Source organism: Oncorhynchus keta, chromosome 9 (assembly GCF_023373465.1).
Source record: "Oncorhynchus keta strain PuntledgeMale-10-30-2019 chromosome 9, Oket_V2, whole genome shotgun sequence".
In the NCBI taxonomy this organism is placed as follows: domain Eukaryota; kingdom Metazoa; phylum Chordata; class Actinopteri; order Salmoniformes; family Salmonidae; genus Oncorhynchus; species Oncorhynchus keta.
The window spans coordinates 24,803,267-24,825,821 of NC_068429.1; the positions used below are offsets into that span (position 1 = coordinate 24,803,267).

A 22,555-nucleotide genomic window follows, 5' to 3' on the forward strand; every position below is an offset into this window, starting at 1 on the left:
CTGCTACTCACTGTTTATTTTATATGCATAGTCACTTTACCGCTACCTAAATGTACAAATGACTTCGACTAACCTGTACCCCCCACATTGACTCGGTACCAGTACCCCCTGTATATAGCCTCCACAATGACTCTACCGGTACCCCCTGTATATAGCCTCCACATTGACTCTGTACCGGTACCCCCTGTATATAGCCTCCACATTGACTCGGTACCGGTACCCCCTGTATATAGCCTCCACATTGACTCTGTACCAGTACCCCCTGTATATAGCCTCCACATTGACTCTGTACCGGTACCCCCTGTATATAGCCTCCACATTGACTCTGTACCAGTACCCCCTGTATATAGCCTCCACATTGACTCTGTACCGGTACCCCCTGTATATAGCCTCCACATTGACTCTGTACCGGTACCCCCTGTATATAGCCTCCACATTGACTCTGTACCGGTACCCCCTGTATATAGCCTCCACATTGACTCGGTACCGGTACCCCCTGTATATAGCCTCCACATTGACTCGGTACCGGTACCCCCTGTATATAGCCTCGTTATTGTTATTTTGCTATTTATTTTGTAAAAGTTTTTTTACTTTAGTTTATTTAGTAAATATTTTCTTAACCAACCATGCAGTTCAAGAAATGAAGGGTTTGTAAGGTCTACACCATTTATTTTTGGTGCATGTGACAAGTAACATTTAATTTGGATTTGAGATGTAGATATGATCTGTTCAACCTTTATTACTACAAAAAAGTGCACAGTCACTGATCTAATCGTCTTACAATCGGAGCAAGGCTGAACTTGGGTATTTGGAACGCAGACGTTGTGTGTGTTTGTCTGTACCAGCCCAGGGTATACTCAGAGCAGGTAGTCTAGGGGTTAAGAGTAAGTAACTGAACTTACCTGGTTCGAATCCCTGACCAGGTAAAAAAAAATATGTTGATGTGCCCTTGAGCAAGGCACTTATCCCTAACTGCTCCTGTAAGTCCTGGATAAGAGCGTCGGCTCATTGGCTAAAATGTAAATGCATAGGTGTATAGTATCAGTTGCTCTACTAAATTTAATCAGCTGGTTGAAGGAACTCCCAGGTTAACTGATTAAACATGTAACTCTTATGGTCATGACCTCAGAGTTCCTCAGCAGAGAGTCCGTCTTACTGTAAATGAGTCTTGAGAGCGGAAAGTGATAGTGCTGAGAAGTACATTTGTATCAGCAATGAATCAGATGTGTGTGGTAGGTGTTTATGAGGTGGTTTATCAGTGTGCTTTGTTTGCGGTAGGTAATTATGTGCCAGAGTGTATCAGGTGACAGGCATTCACGTTGTGTTCTTCTTTCCCTGGCTTGTCTGTCTGGGGAAAGGCCCATAGTCCTTCTCACAGCTCAGTATGTGGGTTCAAAGAGTAAGGATGCATTCCAGCAATCTTTTGTCTTTTCCTGTTGGAAAAACAATATCCCACCTATACAGTAATATACACACACAAGGGTTACACAAGTTCAAACTCAGTCAGCCATTCAAGGAGTTGGTCTGATGGACTTCCCTATGCTTGCAGGAACAAGAGTTGAGAAATAGAGAACCCCACCTGTGCCATGTCATGAGGATACCTGGGCCACTTATTGAGATGTTCCTTTTAAGTAAATGAGGTGAGAAGGAGACTGTAGTGTGACTTTAATCTTTTAGTCTACCTGGACTGGTGTTCCTCCTTCTACAGCAGAGGTACTCAAATCTGAGCCTGCTGGTGCACTGAGCTGTCTTCTTCAACTTACTCTCCGTCTCACTGTACCAGTCAGAGCGCTACAACTTAGGAATACAGTCATGTCTTGTCTCAGTTAAAATACTAAAAACACCTTGAACATTAGATGTATCAAATCAATTCATGAAAAAAATATATTGTCACACACAAAGTCGTTTTTAACACACTCAACATTGAGCATGCATGTTCAACTTACATTTAATGGTTTCAAATAAAAGCATAGAAGCAGAAGCTTAGCCTTAGGTTGCCATTTGAATTAAAGAAATAGACTCAAATAACATAGTATACCGTTCATTATCTAGAATATTTTAAGATGCGTCAGTTGTCTGTAAAGGAAGACGCCATAATCATCTAGTCTGTGGTGAAACCACCAACAGCTCCAGATCTGTTCCTTTATCCACATATCTGGTCTTTACAATGTTCTGTTTCTATTATGCACACGAACATGTACACAAGTAACAGAGTGGAAATTCTGTCCCAACCTTTGCACAAACTCACAACCCTCTGGCTAACAACACATTGAAAGTCATCCGTACTAATGTAGCTGACAGAGCAAGTCTACCCTATCAATCTGTGAGCGACAAGTGTCTTTAGTTCTCACAAAGACTTCGGGTTTAGCTTATAGATGGTTTGCGAGGTCTGTTGTACTCTGGGTTGATCAATGTCGTTGCAGAAAGCCCATTGGCCCCGCCCTCCTTCTCAGGCTCGGCGAATGGGAACACCTCTCTGGTCAGTCGCGATACGAAGCAAGGCATTTCCTTCTTCCCCCCCAGCAGACGACCCTTGGCCTGGAAGCCAAAGGCTACACGGTGGGAGAGGCGTGTCAGTAGGCGTGTCAGCTCCAAGGCTCTGCCTCCTTCCTCCTCCAATAGGATGCAGAGTGTCTGAAGGAAGACAGCCCCCAGAGGGTGCATGAAGGCCCCGTAACCTGGCGTGGTGGCGTACATCACCGCTGTATCCATGGGGATGGACAGGTACTGAGACAGAGTGTCCTCAATGACATCACTTCCTGCTGAATCCGTCTCCACTGTCACCCCATCATCCAGCTCACCCCCACGACACGCCTAGGGAGAGAGAGAGAGATTATTACTAATGATGATTGTCATATCACTGACTGATTTTTTGTTGTGGTTATGGTGATTGATGATAATGGTAATGATAATGACCTGGATAAAGAAGACTTTGGTCTTTCCCTCCATGTGTGAGTTGTTGAAGCAGGAGAAGATGTGGGACAGTCTAACTGGCCTTCCGTCTGCCCCGAACACACAGCCCTCCTCCCCGTGAGACGACAGCACTGCCAGGAAACACTCCTTCACCGGCCTCTCGCTCTCTGCAATCAATCAATGCATCAATCAATCAATCAATTAATGACATTTGATTAATTAATTTAAATTTAATTTAATTTAATCGGACATTATCTCCCCTGTTGGGTCATGTGATGATGGTGGTATGCGATTCCTCAGAACAGTTTGCTTTAGTGAAAGATTAGCTTATCCATCTGTCATCCTGTCTGCAGGTCATAGCACGGTGTGTGCATATGCCCGCAGGTGTTTGCACAGTAGTTATTAAACAGGTGTGTATAGGACTGTGTCATCCTTTATTACTAGGACATTCTGTCTCGTGAGTGTGCGTGTGTGTGTTTGTGTGTGTCATCATTTCATTCTGTCTGCACGCCATATATACAGTATTTCAAATCTCCTATGATTACTATTGTAAGTAACTGTAAATAACAATGAATGGCAAAGAATCTTTCCTCTGCCTCCCCCTGAAAGGGACAAGACAGGTTAAAGAAGGATTTTTAAGCCTTGAGACAATTGAGACATGGCTTGTGTGTGTGCCATTCAGAGGGTGAATGGGCAAGACAAGAGATACGATCTGTTAGGAAGGTGTCCTTAATGGTTTGTTTTGTACACTCTGTTTATGTGTGTGTATACACTGAGTGTACCAAACATTAAGAACACCTTTCTAATATTGCGGTGTGCTCCCCTTTTGCCCTCAGAAGAGCATCAATTCGTTGGGGAATGGACTCCACAGGGACGCTGGCCCATGTAGACTCCAATTCTTCCCACAGTTTGGTCAAGGTGGGGTCTGGCACCTACAACCATACCCTGTTCAAAAGCACGTACATCTTTTATCTTGCCATTTCACCGTCTGAATGGTACATATATACAATCCATGTCTCAGGGCTTAAAATTCCTTCCTAACCTGTCTCCCGTTCATCTACAATGATTGAAGATGATTTAACTAGGGACATCAATAAGGGATCATAGCTTTCACCTGGATTCACCTGGTCAGTCTATGTCATGGAAAGAGCAGGTGTCCTTAATGTTTTGTACACTCAGTGTAGGTTTTCAATTGTTTTTGTATTCAGGGCAGCAGTGGACTCTGTGACCGTCCCCTAATTGCTAACATTACGTAATAACGCTGATATGTTTGATAAAATGAATAAAACCAGGATATAAAGTATTTGTTACTGTTTTAGAGCTGATGTAGAGCAGGGGTGTGTGTGTATAAGGTATGTGTGTGTCTGTGTGTGTTACCTGTCTTGAAGAGTGTGTACATCTCATGAGAGTTGAGGTCAGTGTGTATGTCCACTCTGTATCCCAGTCTGGTCAGGGTACGGTGGAGCCTTTTGGTGTCTTTCTCCGCCCCTGGCCTCCTGCACAGTGGTACACGGTGGTCAAAGTTCGACACTGCGACCAGGACAGCGCGGTTACACTCCTCATCGCCAGCCTTTGTCCGTCTCCACAGCGGCATTTCCAAAAATATAGAGACCATTGGTCCAGTTGGTCGCTGCAGTCTGGTTCCTCTCAAGGTTTCTACCAATCCCGTTGGAGTCTCAACCTATCCCTTGCTTCTGTCGTCTCTGCTTGCTCTCTGGGGGTTTAGGTCGGATTCACTGTCTCTGACAAATGTACTAGTATATTGTGCACAAAGTCCAATGTGATAGAAAGAGTGTAGATCAGAGTGCCGAATTGAATGACTTCTCTCTTGGGGTAAGGTTCAACAGGTAAGAGCCACCTGAATACACCACCAGCAGGTAAATATCCACCTGAATACACCACCAGCAGGTAAATATCCACCTGAATACACCACCAGCAGGTAAATATCCACCTGAATACACCACCAGCACGTATATATACACCTAAGCTGTGTCTCAGCTTCTTTAGAATGTCAGTGTAAAGTCTGTGTGTTTATGAGTCAGGTTCAGGTGTGTATGTATTTATACTGCAGCTGAACACTGTTGCAACTTGCAGACAGATGGGCTACCGCCAATAGCCCTGCCCTTTATACTAACACACCTGGAAGGCCAGAAGTGGAATATCAGGATCACATGCTGTTGCGTCACAGTATTACCTAACTCTGCTCTTTCTGTTTTTCCCTCATTTCCTCCTACATTTATCTACTATGTTCTTTTCTGTCTGCTGGGAAAAAGCCATCTCAGTGAAACCCGTGTGAGCTCATCTCTGGACTTAACCATATTTCACAACCTATAGCAATGGATAACCAGCTCATCTCATTTGCAAAGGGCTTGCTGGGCAGACTGTCATCAATAGCTTCACTTCACAAAGACTCAAAGTCACATTGTACAAATAGGAGTAAGTGGTTCTGAATAATCACATTACTCAGGGATTGCCAATTTCAGAAAATGTAACCAGCTATATTCACCTACATAACCAGAAAGAACTGACTACTGGAATGTTTAGCTTTTTAGTTGTTGTTAGGGATGGTCGTGAGTACACGAGGAATCAATTCAAGGTTTGTATTTGATTAATAATAATCAAATGCAAGGACTTAAAATGTTCACTGAACAAAAATGTAAGCGCAACATGTAAAGTCTTGGTTCCATGTTTCATGAGCTGAAATAAAATATCCCAGAAAGCTTATTTCTCTCAAATTTTGTGCACACATTTTTTTACATCCCTATTAGTCTATCTATTCCTTTCTTTAATCTTTTGGCATAATCCAGAGCAATCCATTTGTAATCAACGTTGAGAGAAGGGTCTTTATCTGGCTTCGGAATCAGTGAAATATGGCCCTGTTTCATAGTGGAGACCATTTCCTCATTTTCAATGCAATCTTGAAACATATTGAAAATAGGGTTTCTATTGGGATCTTTGCATAACACATTTTAGTAATGGGATCTTTGCATAACATTGTCACGCCTTGGTCTTAGTATTTTGTGTTTTCTTTAATTATTTGTTCAGGCCAGGGTGTGACATGAGTTTTTGTTGTATTTCGTATTGGGGTTTTTGTAGTCATTGGGATTGCGGCTGAGTAGGGGTGTAGCATAGGTTTGGCTGCCTGAGGCGGTTCTCAATCAGAGTCAGGTGATTCTCGTTGTCTCTGATTGGGAACCGTATTTAGGTAGCCGGGGTTTCTCTTTGTATTTCGTGGGTGATTGTTCCTGTCTCTGTGTAGTGTTCACCAGATAGGCTGTAATAGGTTTCACGTTCCGTTTGTTGTTTTGTATTTGTATGTATGTATTTCATGTATCGCGATTGTTTCATTAAAGACATGAGTAACCACCACGCTGCATTTCGGTCCGACTCTCTTTCGACAAACGAAGAACGGCGTCACAAACATATTTCATAGATTTGGATAGAAAACACTCTAACGTTTCCAAAACTGTTTAAATAATATCTGCGTATAACAGAACTGATATGGCAGGTGAAAACCTGAGGAAAAATCCATCCAGGAAGTGGGATTTTGTTGATGTGGGTACTTTTCAAATGAATGCCTATAGAGTATCTAATGGGTTAGTACCCAGTTAGTACCCAGATACTATTAGGATGTATTCATCTGCATGTTTTGACCGCCTTTGAGCCAGTGGATTACTGAACAAAACGAGCCAACAAAACAGAATTTTGGGGATATAAACATGTAGTGTAGTTGGGAACTCTTGTGAGTGCAACCATATGAAGATCTTCAAAGGTAAGTGATTAATTTTATCGCTATTTCTGACTTTTGTAATTCCTTTACTTGGTTGTAAAATGTTTATATGCTTTTATAAGCGCTGTCCTCAGATAATCACATGGTATGCTTTTGCCGTAAAGCCTTTTTGAAATGTGACAAAGCGGCTGGATTAACAAGAAGTTCATCTTTAAGCCGATGTATAACGCTTGTATTTTTGTATGAATGTTTATTATGACTATTTCTGTATTTTGAATTTGGTGGAACGCCTGCGCCAGTGGAACGCCTGCGCCAGAGATGGACCACAGGAGGAGGCAGGTAGCTGGGTCCAGGGGCAGGCAGAAGGTCATACACAGGGGGGTCCAAAAAGGCAACAGTACAGGCAGGGAAAGGCTAGTTACGTCATCCGGGAGCTCAGGCAATGGATTGATAAAAGGAAATCTGATAGGCTAAAGTACAGACAGGGAATAGGTAAAAGGCAGGCAAAAACTATCATACACAAGAGGGTTAAATTATGGGAAAAACTGAGCTCTGAATAGAAGTGTGTCACAAAACAAACAATAGCTCACAATGATGGGGTGCAAAGAACAAAACTAAATAGTGTGTGATAATGACATACAGGTGTGTGAACAGGTGATCATAATTCAGGTGATTGCGATCTGGAGAGTGAGCTGCTTTCACGAGACCTATGTGTTTGAGAGTGTGAGCTGGAAAGTGGGTTGGAAAGTGAGCTGCGTTCAGGGGATCTACGTGTTTGAGAGCGTGAGTTGGAAGCAGACGTTACAATGATCAGAAAAGGGAGCCAACTGATGATCTACATCTATAACAAAACAAAAAGGAATACTACGTGACATAGTTTTGTTGGTCCAGGTATAACCCTTTGCCTCCGGATTGAAATAAGCATAGAAATCCGAAGAGGGTGGCCAGCAGAGATCGGTGGGATGGGCTGTGTAACGGTTTTCTGTATGTGAAGGAGAGTCAGACCAAAATGCAGCGTGGCTATTGAGATCCATGTTTAATGAAACAAAGTATATATATATATATAAATATATAAAAAAAAAAAGTAAACACAAAGTAAACACGAATCAAATACAAAAACAATAAACGTAACACGAAAACCGAAACAGCCTAATACTGGTGCAAAGTAACACAGAGACAGGAACAAGGACACCCACAAACACACAGTGAAACCCAGGCTACCGGAGTATCTCAGAGACAACTAATGACACCTGCCTCTGATTGAGAACCATACTAGGCCGAAACATAGAAATACCCCAAAACATAGAAAAACAAACATAGACTGCCCACCCAATTCACGCACTGACCATACTAAATAATGACAAAACAAAGGAAATAAAGGTCAGAACGTGACAGGCTGAGGGAAGCTGAGGGTTGGGATGTGGAATTGGAGACAAGTGGGAGTGGAGTTGCTGGGTGGGGGTTAGAATGACGGTCAAAGATAAAAGTCAAATTAAGTTAAAAGAAAAAGTAAGTTTGAATGACACTGAGGAGCAGTGATGTTACAGCTAATACCTGTTTTCCCGAGGCTGATGCCGTGCAGGTGTTTGTACACATGCATATACACACCCTCTCATTCAAATGCACACACAAGCAAATACACGGACACACACATACTCACATGTAACTAGTGTCATACATGCATTCAAACAGATACAGTAGTCCTTGCTGTTATGCTGTTTTGTTGTCCTTGATGTCTTTAGTTTTTTTGCATTGTTGTTTTCTGTTTTGCCTTTTTCTCTCTTTTCTTCATTTTTATGGTTGTTGGTGTGTGTGTGTGTGTGTGTGTGTGTGTGTGGAGGAGGGGTCTCAGATTGTTGAGGAGCAGCTCTTGGGGGAACTGTGGAGGGAATCTTGGAGGGCTGGTGGCCTGGGGGTTGGGAGCTTGGGCCAGTGGCTGATAGGTCACAGATTTGGGTCCCCATTTTTGACCTTGTATGACATCTGTCAACGTGCTCTTGAGCAGGGCGTTGACCCTGGTTGCTTCTGTGGGTCTCTCTGGATGGGAGTCTGTTAGATGACTGATGTGATGTAGATGTTTTGTGGATTCAGTGCAAATAGATTGTATGTTTCAAATATGAAATAAAAAAAACGTGCTCTTACTTTTGAAAGTTTTGTCTTCATCATTTAGGTTGTCTAATTCTTCGTATTGTTTTATAATTTGGGGGAAGAATGTATTTCTTATGTCAGAATATCTGTCACAGTATATCTCTTCCTGGGGGCAGAATGAGCACAGCCTGTCCTCTCTGGTCAGCCAGGTTTGCCTGTGATGACCATTCTCTATGGCTAGGTTGTGATCACTGAGTTTGTTAATAGTGCTTTCCTCATTTTTCTATCAGTTACAGTGGTCAGTCTGCCACCATGTCTGCCACCATACTGTCTGTTTAGAGACAAATAGTATTGAAGTTTACTTAGATTTTTGTGATTTCCTTCCAATGGGTGTTATATTTTGATTTTGATTTTGTGATAATTTGGTAGGGCCAGATGTGAGTGGTTAGTGAATTGAGCCACATGACCAGCTGGCTGAAGGGTCTCACGATCGTTGGTTGAATTAATGGACCATAGAGTTCATAGAGTTCCACATATTAATTAGATGAAACTCACAGAAAACAATAAACCATAAAACGAAACGTGAAACTAATGTAGTGCTCGCAGGCACCTAGACATAGACAAGATCCCACAAAAACCCAGTGGGAAAAGGCTGCCTAAATATGATCCCCAACGACAGACAGCTGGCTCTGATTGAGAACCATACCAGGCCAACATAGAAATGAAAAAACTAGACTACCCACCCTAGTCACACCCTGACCTAACCAAAATAGAGAATAAAAAGGATCTCTATGGTCAGGGCTTGACAAGGGGACTCTTCTCTATGGTCACCTCTTGGCAGTTAAGGACTTGGTAATGGTTGGATTGGGGGTCACTTGTTTTTAAATTATTATAACATTTGGTGGCTCTTTTTTAGATATTAATCAGAAGATTAGGGTGTGTAGGATATATATGTGATCTTATGTTCGATAATTTGGTAGGAATCCAATTGGACTTGGTGTTCACTGAGAAAGTGCAGTAATCTGCTGTTCATAATGGCGCAGAATATTTCCTCTCTCTAGATCTATCCTCCCATCAACGTTCTGCCGTCTCTCTCTCCTCTGATGAAGTCAGCCATCGGAGAAGGGATGAAACGCGAAGACCACTTGGATGTCTCCAACCAGCTGGCACACACGCACACAAACGCACACACCCGCACAAATACGCACACACATACACACACACACACACACACACACACACACACACACACACACACACACACACACACACACACACACACACACACACACACACACACACACACACACACACACACACACACACACACACACACACACACACACACACACACACACACACACACACACACACACACAGCTCAACAACGTTCAGCACTTCTGCTAGGAAAATCTGTGATCGTGTGTTTGTATATATAGTTTGTGTGTTATAATATAGGTAAGAATGTGCAGGCGATGAAGGCTTTGTTGGGAGAGGAGGCTCTCACGCCTGATGATCTGCTCTTCCTGGAGTTCCTACAGAAGTTTGAAAAGAACTTCATCGCCCAGGGTACACTGGTGTGTAGGGGAGGGGAGAGGGGCTGTGTGTGTGTTTTTATAACATCTCATTTCATTCTCTCTGTTCTAGGAGCCTATGAGAACAGGACTGTGTTTGAGACGCTGGACATCAGCTGGCAGCTGATGAGAATCTTCCCCAAAGAGATGCTGAAGAGAATCCTGGCAGAGCTCTACCCCCGCTTGAAGTAATGATGACAACATAGAGAGGCACAGTGACTTACACACCACTCAAGCCCTTCCCTCTTGTCTCTCTCTCTCTCTCTCTCTATATATATATATATATATATATATATATATATATATATATGGGTGTTTCTGTTCTAACATTGACATTTCTGTTCTGTCTGTATCATACTGACTAGTACTGATACTGTCACTCCAGCAGACTCCGCTATGCTATGTTTCTGCACACACACAGACAACATCTTGCCCTCACCCTTAAGCCTGTATGAACCAGAGAAGTAGGATAAGCACATGAGGGAGATGTTAGTGTCTAAGCCAGAGAGATTCTCTCTGACCAGCAGAGCCAAGTAGCCTGGTACTAGGACCTGGAGTTTTCCCTGGTCAGATCACATGGTTAGGAAAACCTCCCGGTACTAGTTGTTGGATGGACTGGATGGATGAATGGATAGATGAATTGATGGTCGGTGAATGGTGTGTCAGAAGTCAGAGGGATGGTGTGGTGTGTATTTAAGATGATATGTAGATGCACTGTAGATCAGTGATGATGCAGTGATGATGCAGTGATGATGCAGTGATGATGCAGTGATGATGCAGTGATGATGCATGTGCATGACAGATGAGATTACGCCGAACAGCACGTTTCACTCAGTGATTTTTTTGACATTTTCAATGGTCTTTTGTTATGACCAGATTGTTGCCTGTGTGTTGTTGCTGCTGGTATGTTTTGAAGAGATTAGTGCTGTTTTTGCAGTGTCAATCCAAATGCTTAAACTTACTTTTGTATATGAACTAAAACCAGACACGCAACTAAACAGATGCCTATTGTTATTCCTGCCTATTTAACTATATGTGCCATCTATATATTTCTCTATATTGTGTGTGATATTGAAGCTGCACCTTCAACACGCACACTGTGGTTTAGTAATGACGATGTCTTGTTATTTACAGTGAAGACTCCTGGAGCAGATGGATATATTTCTGTTTGTTTCTCTATATTCTTTGGAATATATTTTGGTATATGTCTCCATTTCAGTATTTACATTTACATTTAAGTCATTTAGCAGACGCTCTTATCCAGAGCGACTTACAAATTGTATGATTGTTTAGTGTAGTTTCAGTCTAAATGCACACATGACTGCTCAGCTTTTTGGATTGTGTCTGTACAGTAAAGGAATAAACGCTGATTGCCCTCTTCTGTGGTTCCTGGCTCTTTATGCCATACAAATATTTTGTGTCTGAAAATGATTGAGTCAATGGTTTTTCAATGGATGTCTTACATTGACGGATAATGGACAATGCGATGGAGGTGATTGTCTGACAAAAAAACACACATTCTCTATCCATTTACGTATACAACTCATCCGAAAGTACTCGTCACACAGTTACAGGCACAATCCTCTGTGACTGCAAAGAAGATGCAATGCAGTATAAGGCCACAGGGTAGTGCTGTTGGTCTGTGTAATAACGGATGTGATGAACCTCTCCTCTCTCTTCAATCAGCACATCTACACCTAACAGGTAGACTGTCTGCAAGTCGTGACAACTGCACTCTACTGAACACGTGCTGAGAAACAAGCTGGTTTGATCTTCAATCCCACTGAGAACAGATAGTATAGGGGTTAATGTTGATATTTAGGAAGGTAGCGAGGAGAGAAGGGGGAGCGAGAGGAGATGTGTGTGCAGAGTGCTGTGTGTTCCATGGTGTCCTCATACACACAGACAGTTTGTTCTCTCTCTCTCTCTTCCATCGCTTCTCTCTCTTTCTCTCTCTCTCTCTCTCTCTCTCTCTCTCTCTCTCTCTCTCTCTCTCTCTCTCTCTCTCTCTCTCTCTCTCTCTCTCTCTCTCTCTCTCTCTCTCTCTCTTTATCGGTCTCCCTCTCGCTTTCCTCCCTGCTCTGCCAGACTCACACCTTCACTGAACACCTCTCTGTGGGGCGGAAATGGGCTGTATCCTCCCTGCTGTGTCTGGGTGTGCATTTGTGTGTGTGTTTGTATGTGTGTGTGTGCGTGCATGTGTCCACGTAGGTGCACGTGTGTAGGGGGTCAGTTGAGTCCTAGAGGGAGCTGAATCACTGCATGTAAATCAGCCATACCAGCTGAGAAGAACACACACACACACACACACACACACACACACACACACACACACACACACACACACACACACACACACACACACACACACACACACACACACACACACACACACACACACACACACACACACACACACACACACACACACACACACACACACACAAGGGTAAGTCTTGTCGTGGGGTGGCTTTTTTAGAGGGCATGTGTGTTTATCATTCCTCAAAGCCTGAGTGTGTCTGCCATGATGACACACACTGTCACATCTCATAGATCACAACACACACCCACCCACCCTGACGCACACACATACAAATGACTGTGTGTGTGAGGAGTGTTGTTATGCGGGGTGTCACATGCTGAGATTCTCCTCCATTCTGTCACTCGTATCGTTTTATTAATCAGCCGTATGTGTTAGTGTGTGTGTGTGTGTGTGTGTGTGTGTGTGTGTGTGTGTGTGTGTCAATAAGTGTTTTTCAGGGTAGATCAACTCTTATGATTTTCCCACACACATGAAATTATTCATGAGCTGTCTGCATGTGATGAAAATAATAATTAAAGTAATGACGATAACATAGGGATACACACACACACCACTAAAATGGCTAAACGTGACAGAGCAGTAGAGTGTGAATGGTAATAGTCAGAGGACTATTATTATTATTATTATCTATTTCATCAATATTTAATTGAGTCAACCTTAACCCTTTTCACAGTCTCTATGGGCTTTTCACTGTATTGAAGGGGACACACACAATGTGCAGCACAAGAATAGAGGAGCGAAGAAGAGGGTGGAGGAGAGGAAATGAGAGAAGACAGGAGGAGACGAAATTTGAGGAGACGAGAGTGGAGGAGAGTTGATGAAAGAGGAGGCAAAAAAGGAAACGAGAGGAAAGGAGACGAGAGGACAGGAGAGTGTTTTTCTGGGTTGTCTGTGTCTAGCATGGTGTGTGTGTGTGTTAGTGTCTGAGTGACCTGTGTTTGAACCGCAAGTGCAGGAACGAGCAGTGTTCAAACCTCCAAAGGCACACACACCCACACCCACACACACATACACACACCAACATACACACATATACATACACATACACATACACATACATACACACATACACATGCACACACACATACACACACATACACACACATACACACACACACACACACACACACAAATACACACATACACACACACACACACACACACACACACACACACACACACACACACACACACACACACACACACACACACACACACACACACACACACACACACACACACACACACACACACACACACACACACACACACACACACACACACACACACACACACACACACACACACACACACACACACACACACACACACACACACACACACACACACACACACACACACACACACACACACACACACACACACACACACACACACACACACACACACACACACATACACACACACACACTCACTCTAAATAATGTATTATCTGTCCTGATTCCTTCAATTCTGTAAATAGGAGTCGTCTTCTCCTTGGGGACAATAGTGGTGAATAAGGCCTTGTTAGGAGGGTAAATGACAAGAAATGAACAGATTGGAGAGGAAAGTGAGAGAGGGCGAGGTCACACATCTCCCTCACTGCATAACAAGTAGACCCTGAACAAACAGACTGAGCGAGAGTGAAAGTGTGTGTGTGTCAGTGTGAGTGTGTGTGTGTGAGAGAGAGAGAGAGAGAGAGAGAGAGAGAGAGAGAGAGAGAGAGAGAGAGAGAGAGAGAGAGAGAGAGAGAGAGAGAGAGAGAGAAAGAGAGAGAGAGAGAGAGAGAGAGAGAGAGAGAGAGAGAGAGAGAGAGAGAGAGAGAGAGAGAGAGAGAGAGAGAGAGAGAGAGAGAGAGAGAGAGAGAGAGAGAGAGAGAGAGAGAGAGAGAGAGAGAGAGAGAGAGAGAGAGAGAGAGAGAAAAAGAGAGAGAAGCGATGGAAGCAGCGAAAGTGTACAATGAAGTCTATATGCCCCTTACTTCAAGTTGTGTTTGTACCTTAACAATATTTAACAATATTTAGTTATTTTCTCTCTATCACAATAATTCTCTCTCTCTATCCAGGTACACTTATTGCTCTTTAATTTTCCTCCATTCATGCTGTCTCTATCTGGTGACTCATCTAATAATCAGGTCTTTCCTTTACACCCAGGACAACCAATCAGAGAAGAGCAGTTATGTGGCTTTAGAGAAATAATATTGATATTTGACCCCGCTGTTTGTGTTCTTCTCTGTGTTTACAGTCTAGAACTCATATTTTACTGCTGCTTTATCCATTTAACTATGTAACTAAGTAACTTTGTAATATAAAGAGAACAAGAGGGTTAAAGGAAAGGACAGGACAGAGTGGAGACATGCAAGGTGGAATTCACATATTCAGCTTATCAGCTGTGTCAGCGTGTGTGTGTGTGTGGTGGGGGGCTGTAAGCAGAATTGAGGAAAAGTTGGGTGACATTTACAGCTTCATCATAACTACAGAGTCAAGCAATGCTCAGGTAGTCTACTGAAAATGGAAAATGTTTGTATGAGTCAGTAGCAATTAATGTCTGTAAGTCCATTAGTGTTTATCTTATGTTCACTGAGAGAGAGAGAGAGAGAGAGAGAGAGAGAGAGAGAGAGAGAGAGAGAGAGAGAGAGAGAGAGAGAGAGAGAGAGAGAGAGAGAGAGAGAGAGAGAGAGAGAGAGAGAGAGAGAGAGAGAGAGAGAGAGAGAGAGAGAGAGAGAGAGAGAGAGAGAGAGAGAGAGAGAGAGAGAGAGAGAGAGAGAGAGAGAGAGAGAGAGAGAGAGAGAGAGAGAGAGAGAGAGAGAGAGAGAGAGAGAGAGAGAGAGAGAGAGAGGGGCAGAGAGAGAGAGAGAGAGAGAAATATTATTATTATTATTTTTATTTTATTTAACCTTTATTTAACTAGAAAAGTCAGTTAAGGACAAATTCTTATTTATAATGGCGGCCTACTGGGGAACGGTGGGTTAACTGCCTCATTCAGGAGCAGAACGACAGATTTTTACATTGTCAGCTCGGGGATTCAATCCAGCAACCTTTCGGTTACCACTAGGCTACCTGCCGCTCCAGGATAGATGAAAAGAGGATGAAAGAGAAAGACAGAGAAAGAGAGAGAGAGTGATGCAAGCAGAAATGACAGCATCCCATTACTGCCAGTGTGACACAAAGCATGCTGGAAGCCATGCTGACACACACACAGCACTGCTATTCTGTCAACTAATCATCACCCATTTAGTGTGATGAGCAAGAGTCAATGGAGACAGTAATGACTGACACATTACCAATACAGCTGTGACATCGCAAATCACAGCGTAACATATGCGCAAGCACCGACATACACACTCACACATGAACACAGACACACTCGACTAAAACATTTAGCATGTTGTATAGTAACACAATCTTTGAAATGCAACCATTTAAATAACACATTCAACATTCAAAACACTGATTGAAAGGGACTGGTAAAAACAATGTCAACAATAATGTTTTGAAGCTTGTGTTTCCTGTATGAATGAGAGACCTAGGCCTCCAGTGGTGTATTAGATGGCAATGGTGACTAGCAGGTGTTAGTGGAGTGGAAGAAGGGAATTGTGGCTCCAGGAATCTAAGTTTAGGGTTTTTTAGAGGCTGGAAAGAGCATCTTGCCTTAACCTTGTGCAAAAAAATAATAAGAAAGATGTAAATATTTGTTGCACAAAAGCAAAGCTAGGGAACAGTCACACTACCCCAATATATCCCTGTAATATGTATATCTACCATACAGGGTTCTAGCACAATGTAATATGTATATCTACCATAGAGGGTTCTAGCACAATGTAATATGGATATCTTCCATACAGGGATCTAGCACAATGTAATATGTATATCTACCATAGAGGGTTCTAGGACAATGTAATATGGATATCTACCATAAAGGGTTATAGGACAATGTAATATGGATATCTACCATACAGGGTTCTAGCACAATGTAATATAGATATCTAACATAGAGGGTTCTAGCACAATGTAATATGGATATCTACCATACAGGGTTCTAGCACAATGTAATATGGATGTCTATCATATACGGTTCTAGCACAATGTAATATTGATATTTTCCATACAGGGTTCTAGCACAATGTAATATAGATATCTACCATACAGGGTTCTAGCACAATGTAATATGGATATCTTCCATACAGGGTTCTAGCACAATGCAATATAGATATCTACCATACAGGGTTCTAGCACAATGTAATATGGATATCTACCATAGAGGGTTCTAGCACAATGTAATATGGATATCTACCATAGAGGGTTCTAGCACAATGTAATATGGATATCTACCATAGAGGGTTCTAGCACAATGTAATATAGATATCTTCCATACAGGGTTCTAGCACAATGTAATATGGATATCTACCATAGAGGGTTCTAGCACAATGTAATATGTATATCTACCATACAGGGTTCTAGCACAATGCAATATGGATATCTTCCATACAGGGTTCTAGCACAATGCAATACGGATATATTCCATACAGGGTTCTAGCACAATGCAATATGGATGTCTACCATACAAGGTTCTAGCACAATGTAATATGTATATCTACCATAGAGGGTTCTAGCACAATGTAATATGGATATCTACCATAGAGGGTTCTATCACAATGTAATATGGATATCTACCATACAGGGTTCTAGCACAATGTAATATGGATGTCTATCATATACGGTTCTAGCACAATGTAATATTGATATTTTCCATATATTGTTCTAGCAAAATGTCATATGGATATCTACCATAGAGGGTTCTAGCACAATGTAATATGGATATCTTCCATACAGGGTTCTAGCACAATGTAATATAGATATCTACCATACAGGGTTCTAGCACAATGTAATATGGATATCTTCCATACAGGGTTCTGAATCAAAAACAAGGTTCTGTAATATTAACAGTGAAATCAAAAAATTGTGGAAGTCAATTTGAACTTATTTTTTAGGGAAAATTGTTACTTGAAAAAAATGAAAGGCAGCAACATTTTTGGGCCATGACTGTATATGAAAATAGTTTAGTGCCAAAAATAAGGGGTTAAATACAAAAAAAAAATATATATATATAGTTTCCTGATATTTCTTATACCTCTCAGATTTAGGAGAGACACTTCAGAACAAACTTCCTTTAGATTTTTTGGGGGACTATCTGTTTATACATGTATGAAGCTGTTATTCAGTGTGTTTCCTTGGGCTAATAGCACTACATTCAAATTCAATGTTTCATCAAAGAAAAAAATACATATTTTGTATTTTTTATTTTTTATTTCACCTTTTTTTAACCAGGTAGGCTAGTTGAGAACAAGTTCTCATTTGCAACTGTGACCTGGCCAAGATAAAGCATAGCAGTGTGAACAGACAACACAGAGTTACACATGTTGTAAACAATTAACAAGTCAATAACACAGTAGAAAAAAAGGGGAGTCTATATACAATGTGTGCAAAAGGCATGAGGAGGTAGGCGAATAATTACAATATTGCAGATTAACACTGGAGTGATAAATGATCAGATGATCATGTACAGGTAGAGATATTGGTGTGCAAAAGAGCAGAAAAGTAAATAAATAAAAACTGTGGGGATGAGGTAGGTAAAAATGGGTGGGCTATTTACCAATAGATTATGTACAGCTGCAGCGATCGGTTAGCTGCTCAGATAGCTGATGTTTGAAGTTGGTGAGGGAGATAAAAGTCTCCAACTTCAGCGATTTTTGCAATTCGTTCCAGTCACAGGCAGCAGAGTACTGGAACGAAAGGCGGCCGAATGAGGTGTTGGCTTTAGGGATGATCAGTGAGATACACCTGCTGGAGCGCGTGCTACGGATATGGGTGTTGCCATCGTGACCAGTGAACTGAGATAAGGCGGAGCTTTACCTAGCATGGCCTTGTAGATGACCTGGAGCCAGTGGGTCTGGCGACGAATATGTAGCGAGGGCCAGCCGACTAGAGCATACAAGTCGCAGTGGTGGGTAGCATAAGGTGCTTTAGTGACAAAACGAATGGCACTGTGATATACTGCATCCAGTTTGCTACAGTGTGCTCGACTGAACCCAACCCAGGTTTCCCTCAGGTGTTGTCTTGTCTGTAGTCTGCAGGTCCTAGTTCAAATACACACAAAAAGACATGTTTACGTACACAATATTTGGTGAGGGAAAGAGATGCAGGCCTTTTCTGACTGTCCGGAACATAACATAGCAGTAGACCAGATCCTGTGTGTCACCTTGTCTGTGTCTGGTTATTTTAGGTGGTTTGGACAGTTCTGTCTTCCAGAGTGGATTCTGTTTGGACGACCTTCCTTCCGTCTGTCTTCAGGCTGGCTCTCTATATCTGGATGAAGACCTTCTCAAAGATAACAGAGGAGGACTGGTGTGCATGTGTGTGTGTGTGTATGTGTGTGTGCACTCATGTGTCACATTTGCACTTGTGTGTGGCCATCACATGCTGTGAAAAAACAACAACATTTGTTTCAGTAATTATATTTAGTAATTGGTTCCACTGAGTTTTTTTTGTTTACGCAACTTTTCAGTACAAGAGTTACTTGAACTTAAACAAATTAGTTTAACTTAAGAAAAAATTCAGTCAACCTAAAATGATGTGTTTGCTCAACATGTTTCACATCTTCATTCAAATACAAATTCATATTTTGGCATCTTACCTAAAAAGGACTATGGAACAATGTAGTTACACACACACACACACACACACACACACACACACACACACACACACACACACACACACACACACACACACACACACACACACACACACACACACACACACACACACACACACACACACACACACACACACACACAGTGTTCTTCACATAAAATGTTTTCCATTTATATATTTGACACATGTTGACATACATTTCTTTATTTTACTTAGATTTTTATTGAACCTTTATTTAAATAGACAATTCAGTTAAGAACAAATGAATGACAGCCTACCAAAAAGCACAAGGCCTCCTGTGGGGACCGGGGCTGGGATTTAGCTGGTAGCAACTAAAAATATGTTACAAACATTATTGGGCACAGACAGTAGCACAAAGGGCAAGAAGGTAGAGACAACAATACATCACGCGAAGCAGCCAGCAACTGTCAGTACGAGTGTCCATGGCTGAGTCTTTGAATGAAGATAAAACAGTCCAGTTTGAGTGTTTTTTGCAGCTACCATGTTGTGATTACATTGTGCATGTTAATTTATACATTCATCATTATTCAACACCTTGGATATGAACTCCTAGGGAGAGGACAACCATGTATGTGTTAGTTATCAGTTAATCTGACTATTCTCTCAATCATTGATTTGATTGACACATTTCAGCAATTACATTTTTCTCTGTAGTTGTCTAATGTTGGTGGGGCATGTTAATCTGTTTTAATGTTCCACCTAAGTCACTATGATATATACAAACTTTTTTTCTTGTGTGTACTTTTAACACAGCTGAGATTTACTTTGACGTGTGACTTGTAGCAATACATGAAAAATCAGTTTTTGACACCAACAAGGTGGTTTAGCAGGAAGATTGGACCGATTGGACTGCCGTGAATCAAGAGGTTGCGAGTTCAAATCTGAGGTGAGGACATGTTGAATATTAATTACTGTAAAAATGCATTTCAACAATGTATGTGTCAAATATTTAAGTTGAAAACATTGAATGTTAACAGCACTGTGTGTGAAACAAGTTCTACAGTATTTTTTAGGTTAGATGCCAAATATTAATTTCTAGTTGAATGAACATTTGAGACAAAGATATCAATTTAAGTTTACTGAATTTTTGCCAACATTTTCGCAAGTTGGAGCTAAGTTCAGAGACATACACACGGGCATATTCACATGCAAACACACCTCAGCAGGTCTAACCCCTGACAAGGTAAAGAGACAGTTTAAAGACTCTAATCAGTGGAGCTGTTTAACCTGTCTGAACTCTTACCTGACTCTAATCATAGCTTTCTGTCTCCCCCTCTTTTTCTCCCTCTATCTCTCTACCCCTCCCTCCTTTTTCTCTCTCTTTGTGTGTGTATTTGTGCGTGCGGCTGTAATCACAGCTGCTGGATTTAAACCTGATGGTAATTAACCACCAGCTCGACACTGAAATGATCAGCTGAACGGAAGGTGTCACAACACCGGCTATAACTTCCCTTAGTGCAACAGGCCTGGTCACAACACCGGCTATAACTTCCCTTAGTACAACAGGCCTGGTCACAACACCTGCTATAACTTCCCTTAGTGCAACAGGCCTGGTCACAACACCTGCTATAACTTCCCTTAGTGCAACAGGCCTGGTCACAACACCTGCTATAACTTCCCTTAGTGCAACAGGCCTGGTCACAACACCTGCTATAACTTCCCTTAGTGCAACAGGCCTGGTCACAACACCTGCTATAACTTCCCTTAGTGCAACAGGCCTGGTCACAACACCTGCTATAACTTCCCTTAGTGCAACAGGCCTGGTCACAACACCTGCTATAACTTCCCTTAGTGCAACAGGCCTGGTCACAACACCTGCTATAACTTCCCTTAGTGCAACAGGCCTGGTCACAACACCTGCTATAACTTCCCTTAGTGCAACAGGCCTGGTCACAACACCTGCTATAACTTCCCTTAGTGCAACAGGCCTGGTCACAACACCTGCTATAACTTCCCTTAGTGCAACAGGCCTGGTCACAACACCTGCTATAACTTCCCTTAGTGCAACAGGCCTGGTCACAACACCTGCTATAACTTCCCTTAGTGCAACAGGCCTGGTCACAAGCTATAACTTCCCTTAGTGCAACAGGCCTGGTCACAACACCTGCTATAACTTCCCTTAGTGCAACAGGCCTGGTCACAACACCTGCTATAACTTCCCTTAGTGCAACAGGCCTGGTCCCTTAGTGCAACAGGCCTGGTCACAACACCTGCTATAACTTCCCTTAGTGCAACAGGCCTGGCCTGCTATAACTTCCCTTAGTGCAACAGGCCTGGTCACAACACCTGCTATAACTTCCCTTAGTGCAACAGGCCTGGTCACAACACCTGCTATAACTTCCCTTAGTGCAACAGGCCTGGTCACAACACCTGCTATAACTTCCCTTAGTGCAACAGGCCTGGTCACAACACCTGCTATAACTTCCCTTAGTGCAACAGGCCTGGTCACATAACTTCTATACCTATAACTTCCCTTAGTGCAACAGGCCTGGTCACAACACCTGCTATAACTTCCCTTAGTGCAACAGGCCTGGTCACAACACCTGCTATAACTTCCCTTAGTGCAACAGGCCTGGTCACAACACCTGCTATAACTTCCCTTAGTGCAACAGGCCTGGTCACAACACCTGCTATAACTTCCCTTAGTGCAACAGGCCTGGTCACAACACCTGCTATAACTTCCTTTAGTGCAACAGGCCTGGTCACAACACCTGCTATAACTTCCCTTAGTGCAACAGGCCTGGTCACAACACCTGCTATAACTTCCCTTAGTGCAACAGGCCTGGTCACAACACCTGCTATAACTTCCCTTAGTGCAACAGGCCTGGTCACAACACCTGCTATAACTTCCCTTAGTGCAACAGGCCTGGTCACAACACCTGCTATAACTTCCTTTAGTGCAACAGGCCTGGTCACAACACCTGCTATAACTTCCCTTAGTGCAACAGGCCTGGTCACAACACCTGCTATAACTTCCCTTAGTGCAACAGGCCTGGTCACAACACCTGCTATAACTTCCCTTAGTGCAACAGGCCTGGTCACAACACCTGCTATAACTTCCTTAGTGCAACAGGCCTGGTCACAACACCTGCTATAACTTCCCTTAGTGCAACAGGCCTGGTCACAACACCTGCTATAACTTCCCTTAGTGCAACAGGCCTGGTCACAACACCTGCTATAACTTCCCTTAGTG

The 22,555-nt window shown here is 42.5% G+C and overlaps 2 protein-coding genes across 2 annotated transcripts; one reads left to right on the plus strand and one right to left on the minus strand.

The window, feature by feature from the left end:
* Positions 1 to 1,902: 1,902 nt before the first annotated feature.
* On the minus strand, positions 1,903 to 4,994 carry casp17 (caspase 17, apoptosis-related cysteine peptidase). Its single transcript, XM_052525562.1, has 4 exons — positions 4,834 to 4,994; positions 4,291 to 4,771; positions 2,917 to 3,080; positions 1,903 to 2,814 (listed from the first exon to the last, which is right to left on the minus strand). The coding sequence occupies exons 2-4, from the start codon at positions 4,526 to 4,528 to the stop codon at positions 2,365 to 2,367; spliced, it is 852 nt and encodes a 283-aa protein (XP_052381522.1). The 5' UTR covers positions 4,529 to 4,771; positions 4,834 to 4,994; the 3' UTR covers positions 1,903 to 2,364.
* On the plus strand, positions 4,776 to 10,497 carry LOC118388069 (V-type proton ATPase subunit B-like; the record flags this gene model as incomplete). Its single annotated transcript, XM_035776926.2, has 4 exons — positions 4,776 to 4,790; positions 9,793 to 9,897; positions 10,171 to 10,300; positions 10,379 to 10,497. Coding segments are annotated over 4 exons (369 nt in total), but the record flags the coding sequence as incomplete, so codon positions are not given.
* Positions 10,498 to 22,555: the final 12,058 nt, after the last annotated feature.